The 12,881-nt window shown below is 41.1% G+C and overlaps 1 protein-coding gene across 1 annotated transcript in view; it reads right to left on the minus strand.

Moving 5' to 3' along the window:
* Nucleotides 1-2,848: 2,848 nt before the first annotated feature.
* Nucleotides 2,849-12,881, minus strand: part of LOC120538224 (sodium- and chloride-dependent neutral and basic amino acid transporter B(0+)-like) — a 60,099-nt gene continuing 50,066 nt past the window's right edge. The window contains 3 exon segments of the mRNA XM_039767678.1: nt 2,849-3,001; nt 3,453-3,620; nt 12,596-12,705. Coding sequence (XP_039623612.1) covers nt 2,849-3,001; nt 3,453-3,620; nt 12,596-12,705 — 431 coding nt within the window.

Below are 12,881 nucleotides of genomic sequence, written 5' to 3' on the forward strand. Positions count from 1 at the left end.
CGAATCTCTCTTTATCTCCGGTACATTATCATACATATGATGGTATTGCTCATCCTATCTTGGCATTCTGGATTTTACAACCCTCTCCGCCTTGTCTTTTTTTTCTTCTAGATTTTCTCAATTGCAGTTTCTGCCTTTGCCTCAAACTATTTATTTTTTTACGTCTCCTCTTACCATTTCAAGTTCATGCTACTTGCACAGAGTAACTACCAAAGCATTGCTTGTTTCTCAATACAAGCCATCACTACTTTTAGGAAATTAGCTTTCCTCATTTTTAATTTACCTGGACCTTTCTGCAGCATGGATTACACAGAACACCCAGTAATGCCCACAAAAATGAGTCCATAGCTGCAATGATCCTCTTTTTCTTTCTTTCTTTCTTAACCTGTCCACATTAGAGAATGTGACAAGTGGGCATCACCATCACTCCTTTTGGCATAATACACCAATCAGCTACAACGTTAAACCTAAAGTACCTGCCTAATATTTGAGTAGGTCCACCTTGTACCACCAAACCAATGGAGGTATGGACTCCACAAGACCTTTGAAAGTGTCCTGTGCTATCTGGCACCAAGATACTAGCAGCATATCCTTAAAGTCCTTTCAGTTGCGAGGTGGGGTCTTCTTTGATGAGAATTGTTTTTCCAGCACATCTCACAGATGCTCATTCAGACTGAGAACCTGAGAGTTTGAAATCCAAGTCAACACCATGAAGTCTTTGTCATGTTCCTCAAACCATTCCTGCTTCCAAAACATCACCTTCAAGAACTGACTGATTGTTCACCTGCTGCCTGTCATATCCTGCCCTTGGCAGGTGCCATTATAACAAGATAATAAATGTTATTCACTTTTTCTGTCAGTGGTTTTAATGTTGTGACTGATCATTGTATACTACGGTGAAAGAATGAAGGGTGGTTGCAGTGAATGGTGTTACTTTATTTCTCATGTTTAGTGTTTTTCTCTTTATTCTTGGTCCTAGTAATATACTGTAGATCTGATCACAGAAAAAGAAGAGTGTAATGTATTGTAATTAGGAAAATACAACATTTCCTTTCAAGACAATGGGAGACTGCACTCATACATTATTGGTATCTAATTATAACAAATGAGTTACCATGTCTGAGCTGACTGAAATTTACAAAACAGTGCATAATACTTGTGAAACGTTCATAAATCAGTCCTAATTACTATACACTAAAATGGTCCACTATTGTGGTCTGAGACATGGATGAATGGATCAATGAGAACTTGTGATGTGTAGGTTTAACATTTATTATACCCAAGAAGCCAATACAACAATTACATCAAGACTGTGTGGGAAACAGCATATCAAAAAATGTAAAGAATTAGTGAATGCAATTGAAATTTTTGGAAGAAACAAACAAAGCAAGTCATAAAGTTTATTGGAAATTAAAAAAAACATCAAAAAACTCTGTTCTTTACAATGGGGTTCAAAAACTGTGCAGAATTCATTACCCCCTTTAAATTTGAACAGAATATATACAATGAAATGTTCTCAAATTATCTAAGATTACATAGTTCATAAAAAATGCACTACAGAAAGAAACTCAGATTGCTATTTACATACACATTTAAGGAGAAACTGAAAAAGTACAAAATGTGAAAACATTTTCTTTCCCTGACAAAGTGCTTCCTTGATGGAGGACATTTAATTGAAATGTTTTTCTTGTTTATTATTGTTTTTGTTTTTTTACAGTACCTTGATAATGTGATACCCTGTCTGCTAGATATTCACATATGTTTATGTGCACAGAACGATTTCAAATCCAGTATAGACATTTGAGTTACATATCATATCATTTTGCCATTGAACACTGATATTCACATGAGCCTACCTAATATATGTCTGTTCAGAATATTTACCAAGCTTTGACATTTCATTCCCATCAATACATTCATACCATAGAAGTGGTCCATTTTCTAAAATGATTAAATCATCGATCCCTCATGATCTTTGGATAAAGGCCAGCCTGTTGTACATATGACATACTGTGATTAGGCGCTAAGCTACACTATCATCTCCCAGATTTAGTCTCCATTAATATCTTACTGGACTGCTCACACAAAACTGTAGGGCAATGGAGCAACTTAGTAAGTTATTTACTTGCTACTGGATTGATTCTTTGGTAGGATTATATTCTGATATCATGACAAATGGCCCCCCTCACCCCTGTTAAATGTAAATGACACCAGTGGTGAGCATAAACCCATGTAAACTGCAACTGACCAAACTGGAACTAAAAAAGAAAATGATAGCCCAATCTTTGCATAGGTGAGAGGTTCCTTTCTTCACATACAAATAATGACAGTTAGATGTATGAAACGTCCCATCAATAAAATAAAATTCAAGTAAACTGCCAGCAGTAAAGATACCAAAAATTATGTCCTCAATGACATTCAGTAGAAAAACTTTTTTATCTACTCGGAATTTAAGAAACAGACTAGCTTATGAATAAAATCACAAAATCATGCTACTGTATTTACAGTATATCTACTATTAACTGTCTTTAAACTTTACAGTGAAAATGATAAAATTATTTCTTCATACTAAAAACTTTTGTTGTCAGTCCCTAATATTTTTGATCTTTAGGCTAAGCATATGATTTAAACGAAATTATGCACTAAATGCAGGAATGCTTTGCACCAATGAATACCCGCTGTATGTGTGTCACATAGAGATGACATTTTCTTTTTCTGATTTATCCCATGAGATTGCCCACTAGCTTCAGATGTCACCTTATCTGACTCCTTGCTGGTGATGTTTCTTCAATAATCTCTTTGGTAGCCTCCTATACACGCATCTGATCACAGTTTGGCGATGAAGTCATTAGCATATCATGCTACCAATCGACAAATCATTTTCGTTTTGATTGGATTGCTGAATCCTCTGTGGACCCTCCTGATTCTTGTACCTTTCACCACGGTGGCATTCAAGGTAAGGACCCCAGTCAGGTATAGGAGAACAAATTTGCCTGAAGCGCTGTTTTGAAAAAAGAGAAATATTTAAATATTTTATTTTTCTTTGTTTAAAACTTTTTAAAAAATATTTTTAATCTTGCCTGCTTAAAAATCCTTAATGAGACTTAATTCTATAGGATAGTCAAACTTACAGATGTGTCTCCAGCTACCATGCAACATTACCTTGGTGCAACCCTTCTTATTCATTGAATATATTAAAATTATATTATGAAATGTCAAATGTAAGGTACATGGTTTAACCAAACACAAAGACAATTCATTCAAACTAATACTATTTGAATAATGCTGACTCTGCAGTTCACGTTATAAAGTATTCATTATAAATTATTCACATACTAACAATAGCTGTTAAATTCTTCTCTTAGCTGGTAATTTAATCTACATATAAGCCCACTAAGATGCAGAAAATATAAACAGCAGACATTCTCTTTAATTTTAGTTTCTAGACTTACTTCCAATATGCCTCCTCTTGCTTTTGCAAAATTGAAAACAGCAAATATGGGAATCCAGATGATGCAGAAGGCTGTCATTAACCATCCAAGCACTGTTCCCCATACTGGATAGGGAATGGGTCCATATGAAGGTGCTGAGAATGTTACCAAGGACCACACAAATATGATCTGAATATGTAAAAAAAAAGTTGTATTAGTCTTGACTGCTAAAAAGGTCACACAACTTTGAAAACTGTAATATTAGACATTAAAACTTTTCTAATTAAATATACACAGTATTTGGAATACCTTTGTAGCCTGAAATAGGCGGCCAGCATTCTTGCCCAACCGGGACTCCTTCCGAATGGAAGGACAGGGGGAGGTAGCTTATAAAGGGCACTGCCTCCCCCGAACCGTCACGTCGCCAGATTCCCACAGGGCACGCTGTTTGCTACAACCCTGCTGGGTTTTGTGCCGACGGGCCAGGGGGTGCGGCAGGGATTGTTGAGCCCTTTGTGTATAGGGCTCCCGCGGGTCATAAGGATGCGACACTGGAAGCACACACAGGAGCAGTGTAAAAGGAGCCACCTCTCTTCAACCAGGATGTCACAGTCAGGTGGAAGAGGACGGAGCTTGCCAGGGGCCTCATGTATAACGCCGCGCGTAGAACTCGCACTATAACATGGCGTAAGCACAAAAGCCGAAATGTGCTTACGCACAGAAAAATCCAGATGCAGGAATCTGTGCGTACTCCAACTTCCACGTCCTTCCGTTACATAAATCCCGATCAGCGTGAAAACTAACGCTCGTGCACGCGCATTATGTAACGCCCCAAATCCTCCCAGAATTACGCCTATTTGAATATGCAAATCAATATAAATCGCCCTTAAGCGCAGCCTTCTGTAAAAAGACAATGGGAAAAGCACGGGAAAATATAAGAATTTCAGCGAATACCAAGTGGAGGCAAAGGAAAAACATACTATTTGTTCAAATAAACCGTGGTATAATCAACAAAAGAAGTTGATCGAGTGACATAGCGTGTTGGAGAAACTTGAAAGCTCACATTCACAAAATCGCACAGTGCCGGAAATAAAAAAGAAGTCACATATCAAAGTTGCCGTGAAAAGAAGAGTTGTAAGCCCACTGTCTGAGTGTCATATGAAAGTTTATTAGGGTACAGAGAAAAAAGGCACACGGTGGGGAAAAAGCACGAAATGTCAACTTTAATCTCGAATTTTCCACTTTAATCACGTAGTTTATTTTGTCATTTAGTAGAACATTATAAACTTCATCTTAAAATCGTTTAATTAACCAGTTTCTCAAAATTACATCGTAATTAAAGTAGCACGTTAAATGCTTTGTTTTGTATTTGATCTTCTACTGTATGTGATCTATGTGTGTGAATCACTACTTGCTTCTTAAACTGGCTCTCTTCCTCCAACTGGACACAGAGTCCATTACATTTGTGATATTACAGCTCTCTGAATAACTAAAATACTGAGATGTATACGTGATGTCATTTTCATGATGATAGGAGCTAAAGCACATTATTAAACATGTGTTTCATGAGCCTCGTGCTCATGACAAGCATTTATCTTTTGTCGAAATTTGTCGCTGCATTTTTAGCTGTGTTGTTATTTTCTTTCTGTTTTATATTCAATATATATTGGCGTGGCGCCCAAGAGTCCTTGCTTTTCTTTCCCCAAGTAACCGATCGCCACACAATCAGCTCTGTAATAGACGTTAAGCCATCTGTAAGCTTAGCGCCGATTCTTCAAAACGTTTAAAGAACATTGAAATATCTTCGTAGTACATGTTTAATTATTCTATCCTTCACGACACTCCCAGTGAAGAATATAGATTATTTAAATGAAGTTAAAGTTTTATGTGTATAATTTAACAAACATATTTTGCTGCATTTCACCTTAAAAATGATATCGTCATCATATGTAAATACGCGCTTTATAAAGTGGCTCAGGTTGTGAGATATTATAACTGTAGTGCAAGTTTACAGTGGGGTGATTGTACTTATAAGTACAAACCGTTCTACAAGGAGCAATTGATTGAGTGCATTTAAAGTTCTTGGGATTAAACTGTTTTGAACCGCGAGGTCCGTACAGGAAAGGCTTTAAAACATTTTGCAGTGGCAGAGACAGCGTGTGCTTAATGCGTATACCGATAATTCTCTTTCCGATCAGCTGCTGCTGTGATTCACACTCAGATACAGTGATATAAATACTCCGAGTCGTGCAGTGAGAGAAATATGGAAAAAGATGATCCGCTGTGGCAACTCCTAACGGGAGGAGCTGAAAGAAGAAGAAGAAAAGAAGTGAGAGTAACAACGCTAAAGCAGTTATGGTATTTGGAATACTATGGCTGTTCCCTGGACCATTATATTGTTACGAGTTAATTACAATCAGATGCATTACACTAATAAACAATATGCGGTTAGTTTCTGTGTATTTATAAAGCCGCGTCATGAAAATAATGAGTAATCACACAAGAACAGTAGCACTGCTTTGACGCTGGGTGCTGCCAGTTTGCAAAACCGAGCGGAGAACTTGCGTACGACAAGGCATGAGGTACCGTGGAAAAGTGCGTGGCTTTACGCCAAGTGTAGGTTTTATACATCGCGATTTGAACGTGGAAAAGTTCTTACGCAACATTTCTGTGCGTACGCACCGTTTATACATGAGGCCCCAGATTAGGAGTGAGAGCGGAACAAGAAAGAGAAAGAAGAAGAAAGCACTGTGTCTTATTTGTATTGGTGCTAGGTCAGCTTTTGAACTGTGCTACAGTGGGGAGCAAGGGAAAAGTGCTGCGATGGGGAGCAAGAGAAAAGTGCTTCCCCACTATAATAAACATGTGCTGTGTGGCAAAGCGTGTGTCTGCGTCTGTCTTTGTCGGGGCTTGGGCGACTGGAGCGCCCTCTGGGGGCCACAACCGATTATTATTCATGTTATTATTTTTTATTGCAATAAAAGAGTTAAAACACCATCACCGACGACCGTGAATCTGAAAATAAGTATGACATCTATGATAATTTTCTTGTGATTTATAGAAACGTTTAGTCAAAGTGTCGCATTACTTGTATGTTTCTGTTACCGGATTGCACACAGCATACTCGGTCCTACTTTGACATTGTGATTGGTCCCTGCAAATGACCCGGTATGTGTGCTTCTTGTCTCACGCCCTAGTGCTGATGTAATGATAATAACACAGGTATTTATTACAAAAAAATTTTGTTTGTGAGGTTACACGCTACTTAAAAAAAAGTAATTTGACAACACAGTTTTGTTGTTGTGATAGATTATTCCAGCCAGGAGAAGGAACAATGCAATCGCTTGAACATTTGCCACTGGGAATTTATTTTGTGGACGCTTCTACCTGTGGCTGCTGAAAGCATGTGTGACGCTAACACTACAAAAACTACAAAAACTATAACATAATAACAGTAAGGGTTTACATTACCTGTGTTATTCGCGGAGGAATCTACCAGGTTTCTCAGAGGCCAATATAACATTACTTCTATAACCAGAATCCAGGTTTACATGGCATTTTAGAAATTCGGTTTCCGTGGATAACTGGGTTATTGAGGCGCACGTTGACGCGCTGAATATATAAGTAACTCGAACACGAAGCAAAATCGTCACCAGGTTACATTTAGTAGAGGCACTGGTTTTCACATTGGGCCACATTATCTTCGATTCATCACAGATATGCCTACAAGTGCACAAGCAACAGATTACAGCAAACAGAACTTCATTCAGCACAACATAATGCTGCGGGATCCCACTGTAACGAGCCACACAAGCTTGTATCGATCAAACACAAGTAAAATGGCACCAGTACTTTTTGCTTTTAAGTTTGCTGTTTCAACATTTAATTTGTAATGTTGTAATTTTATTCACTTTATTGAATGCATTCCTAACTGACACAACCAGTATAAAATACATTCCTGCATTGCATTTTGAGTTGCCTCTTCTGGCCGTATTTTTAAAGTGTTGCGCAAAACTCAACTGAGGTATTGTGATAATAAAGAGTCTGTTGTGGAAAGATCAGTGATTGTGAGTCCTTTCTTCTGACGGCGTTGCCATGTTCATGTATAGGTGTCACGATCACTGATCTATACGCATACTAAATTAACAGGACATACTGTACATTGAACTGAGACAATGTACAAGTAAGATTTAAGGCCAGTACTAAAAGTGCCAGAGAGCTGGCCGAACCTTGGCTATCAAAGGAGAACGCCATCAACAGACATTTGGACATAAACCCAGCATATGCAAACTTAAGAAGAACATGTTCATAATAAATAAAACTTTACAACCAATACCCCATCCCCTGATCACACTGACTTAACCATCAACAAAATGCACAAATTAAATTTGGTTTTAAAAGGGAGGTGAAGTACTGTATATCCACAGAGATTTCATTTGGAAATATCCCTTGTGACATATCCTGCTGCAACCAATACAAGTCAAATGTTAATGTTTTTGAAATGACGAAGAATGAAAAAAAAACTAATTTGATTTACGTTTAACTGGAGCGTGGAAAAATAGTTTTTTTCAGACAGTAACTTATTAATGAAAATGCTAGAAGTCTTTAGAATACCAAAGCACAGGACACACTTGAGAGGTTTATGTTTGGGGCGAAGTCTAAATGGAGAGGAGGATTGCTTCATTATTTTCTGAGTGGAACACTTCCTACGTGAGACTGGACACTTTATACAGTAAATCACATTCACCGAGAGGTGGAATGAGCCTCGTAAAATGTGTTGCTGTACAATCACATAACTTACTAATTCTTAATGTTTATGTACTGTACAATGGTATTACATCTGGGTAGCACTGTGTGGAGTTTGCATGTTCTCCCCGTGTCTGCATGGGTTTTCTCCGGGTGCTCTGGTTTCCTCCCACAGTCCAAAGACATGCAGGTTAGGTGGATTGGTGATCCTAAATTGTCCCTAGTGTGTGCTTGGTGTGTGTGTGTGTCCTGTGATGGGCTGGCGCCCTGCCCAGGATTGGTTTCTGCCTTGCACCCTGTTTTGACTGCAGGGATTGGCTCCAGCAGACCACCGTGACCCTGTGTTTGGATTCAGAGTGTTAGAAAATGGATGGAAGGATGGATGGTATTACAGCTTACTAATTCTTAAGACTTATGTCTACAAGTATGTTCCTGGTAAGCTCTGCTTGGGTTGTATATATGACGTATTATTTCCCAGGTATGAACTATTCTGTGGTATTTGAAGGGGCTCACTGCTGACCATTTTTGGGGTGGGTTGTGTCATATACATTGCTAAAGTACATGCCAGGTTGTGATAAATAAAGCTACAGCCACAACCACTGTAATAAACAACAATTTGCATAAAGTCAGCTTTTATTTTTAAAATTTATTTTTTAATTATTATAATTTAAATAGCAATTTTCCTAATTTCACTAATGATCCTGACAGATGAGTGCCCTTATTTAATGGAGTTGAGCACTGAATTTTTACCATTTTCTTTATTTATGCCCCAATATAGGAGTGGGGTGGGGGGCATACAACCCAAAAAAAGACAATATGACATTTCCCTTAAGCTGGCATAAAATTCAGGACTGAACAAATTAACCACAAATGAATACAGTACAAAATACCATATTACAAAGAAGAAGCTTTTGCAGTACCAATGTTAGGTCAGAGACTGTGAAGATTTGTTTTGCAGTTTTAGCACACACTGTACATTTATAGTGCTTCATTTAAACTTGACCTAAGATAGGTTTGGGTCTGTTTCTCTCAGAAAATAACAAAATAAGCTTTCATTTTAACAAGAAGTGCATCTCTCTCATACAGTTATTTTCAGCCGAATATGCTTAGAGGTACTTGAATCCAGTTTGGCATTATTTATGTAAACAACTTGACTTAAATGCCTTTGTGCTTCCATGAAGCTATTAATGTCCTTCAACTTCACTTGTAAATTTAAATTGCAAAATTATTTTTACTTTCTCTTATACAAAGTAGCGTCCAAAATTCCATTTTGAGATTTTGATGAATCTCGATGTTTTAGACCTCCCTGAGACTGAAAATACCATTTTTGGAATTATTTTTGAGTGATTTTCTGTATGTGTGCATGTGTGTATGTAAACACGATTACTTGAGTACGCTTTCACTTCAGTCAACCAAATTTTGAATACAAGTATTAGGTACAAAACGAAGATTTCTATCAACTTTTGGGGTATTTCCGCTATCCAGAAATTGTACTTTACCTTTTACACTTGCAGCTGCAGAGTCCAGTTTATTCAACTTTACTTTTATAATAATTGTTTAATATATTATTAATTTGATTTGATTTGTTGTTGTTGATTTGGATAGTGTTTTCCATCGCCTGGATGTGGGTCACCGGGGACCCCTCTGGAGCCAGGCCTGGAGTTGGGGCTCGATGGCGAGCACCTGTTGACTGGGCCTGCACCCATGGGGCTCAGTCAGGCACAGCAATGTGGGTCCCCTTCTCATGGGCTCACAACTTATAGGAGGGGGCAAGGAGGTCGGGTGCAGTGTGAGTTGGGTGGTGGCCGAAGGCGGAGACTTTGGTGGTCTGATTCTTGGCTACAGAAGCTGGCTCTTGGGACATGGAATGTCACCTCTCTGAAGGGGAAGGAGCCTGAGCTAGTGCGCGAGGTCGAGAGGTTCCGGCAAAATATTGTTGGGCTCACCTCAACGCACAACTTGGACTCTGGAACGTGGGCAATGACAGTGAGACTGGAAGGGCGTGATTGGGAGGAATGGCCCCCCCAATCTGAACCAGAGCAGTGTTTTGTTAATGGACTTCTGTGCTAGTCACGGATTGTCCATAATGAACACCATGTTCAAGCATAGGGGTGTTCATATGTGCACTTGGCACCAGGACACCCTAGGTCTCAGTTCAATGATCGACTTTGTGGTCGTGTCATCGGACTTGCGGCCACATGTCTTGGACACTCGGGTGAAGAGAGGGGAGGAGCTGTCAACTGATCACCACCTGGTGGTGAGTTGGCTTCGATGGTGGGGGAGGATGCTGGTTAGGCCTGGTAGACCCAAATGTGTTGTGAGGGTCTGCTGGGAACGTCTGGCAGAGTCCTCTGCCACCTCCAGCAGAACTTCGACCAAGTCCCGAGGGAGGTGGGGGACATTGAGTCCGAATTGCCATTTTCCGTGCCTCTATTGTTGAGGCGGCTGACTGGAGCTGTGGCCATAAGGTGGTCGGTGCCTGTTGTGGCAGCAATCCCCGAACCCGTTGGTGGACACCCGCGGTGATGGATGCTGTCAAGTTGAAGAAGGAGTCCTGCCGGACCCTTTTATCCTGTGGGACTCTGGAGGCAGCTAATAGGTACCGGCAGGCCAAGCGGAATTCGGCTTCGGTGGTTGCTGACTCAAAAACTCGGGCATAGGAGGAGTTTGAGGAGGCCATGGAGAATGACTTTCGGATGGCTTCAAGGAGATTCTGGTCCACTGCCCGGCGTCTCAGGAGGAGGGAAGCAGTGCAGTGTCAACACTGTATATGGTGGGGATGGTGCGCTGCTGACCTCGACTCGGGACATTGTGGGTCGGTGGGGGGAGTACTTCGAAGACCTCCTCAATCCCACTAACATTCCTTCCAATGAGGAAGCAGAGCCTGGGGACTCGGAGGTGGGCTCCCCCATCTCTGGGGCTGAGGTCACCAAGGTGGTCAAAAACTCCTTGGTGGCAGGGCCCCTGGGGTGGATGAGATAGGCCGGGAGTTCCTCAAGGCTCTGGATGTTGTAGGACTGTCTTGGCTGACACGTCTCTGCAACATCGCATGGAGTTCGGGGACAGTACCCCTGCATTGGCAGACCGGGATGGTGGTCCCCCTCTTTAAAAGGGGGACCGGAGGGTGTGTTCCAATTAAAGAGGGATCACATTCCTCGGCCTTCCTGGAAAAGTCTATTCGGGGGTCCTGGAGTGGAGGGTCCGTTGGATAGTTGAAGCTTAGGATTTAGGAGGTACAGTGTGGTTTTCGTCCTTGTCGCGGAACAGTGGACCAGCTCTACACCCTTAGCAGAATCCTGGAGGGTGCATGGGAGTTTGCCCAACCAGTCTACATGTGTTTTGTGAACTTGGAAGAGGCGTTCAACCGTGTCCCTCGGGGAATCCTGTGGGGGGTGCTCTGGGAGTATGGGGTACCAGACCCCCTGATAAGATCTGTTTGGTCCCTGCACTACTGGTGTCATGTTTGGTGGACTCAGGATTGGGTCACTGCTTTTTGCAGATGACGTTGCCATGTTTGCTTCATCAGGCCATGATCTTCAGCTCTCTCTGAATCGGTTCACAGCTGAGTGTGAGGCGGCTGGGATGAGAATCAGCATCTCCAAATCCGAGACCATGGTCCTCAGCCGGAAAAGGGTGGAGTGCCCTCTCAGGGTTGAGGGAGAGATCCTGCCCCAAGGGGAGGAGTTCAAGTATCTCGGGGTCTTGTTCACGAGTGAGGGAAGAATGGAGCGTGAGATTGACAGGCGGATTGGTGTGGCGTCCGCAGTGATGCGGGCTCTGCATCGGTCTGTCATGATGAAAAACGAGCTCACCCATGGTCATGAGCTATGGGTAGTGACCAAAAGAAAGAGATCGCGAATACAAGCGGCTGAAATGAGATTCCTCCGCAGGGTGTCTGGGCTTTCCCTTAAAGATAGGGTGAGAAGCTCAGTCATCTGGGAGGGGCCCAGAGTAGAACCACTGCTCCTCCGCATTGAGAGGAGTCAGATGAGGTGGCTAGGGCCTCGGGGAAGACCCAGGACACGCTGGAGGGACTATGTGTCCCAGCTGTCCTGGGAACGCCTTGGGATTCTCCCGGAAGAGCTAGAAGAAGTGGTCAGGGAGAGGGAAGTCTGGGCCTCTCTGCTCAAGCTGCTGACCCCGCGACCCGACCTTGGATAAGCGGAAGAGGATGGATGGATGGATGGATTGTTGTTGATGGTCTTTTAATGTACATAATATAAAAATATAATCATTGTCTTGCAGTTTACTCCTCAAATTTCCATCCCCATATCTGAGTATACGAGAAAGTCGAGGGGAGACCACTCCCGATTTTTCTGTTTGGAGATGGACAGCACCTGTCTGATTGATCCTCACTTTTACATCTCCAATATTATGAATTTTTCAACATTAAAATGAAACTCAAATGCAGTACTCACCGTAAGTAAACAGGGAGAAATGAAAAACCAGCAAGCTCTCCACCACAACCAGAAATAATAGTTTTTCTTGCCAATCATCATTTCAATATCCTTGATGAATCGGTTTCCTCCTGGAGAAAAAATAAAGAGAAGCAAAATCATATAGTGAAACATTTCACATAACAGTTTTATAAAATTTATGAAACAAAAACCAAAAGGGTTTGATTTGGCCTTGACCCACAAAAATAACAAAAGATGCGATAATGAGAAAAAAGTATTTACAAAGCAGTACAACTTTAATTTAACT

The sequence above is a fragment of the Polypterus senegalus genome, chromosome 10 (assembly GCF_016835505.1).
Source record: "Polypterus senegalus isolate Bchr_013 chromosome 10, ASM1683550v1, whole genome shotgun sequence".
Lineage (NCBI taxonomy): Eukaryota > Metazoa > Chordata > Cladistia > Polypteriformes > Polypteridae > Polypterus > Polypterus senegalus.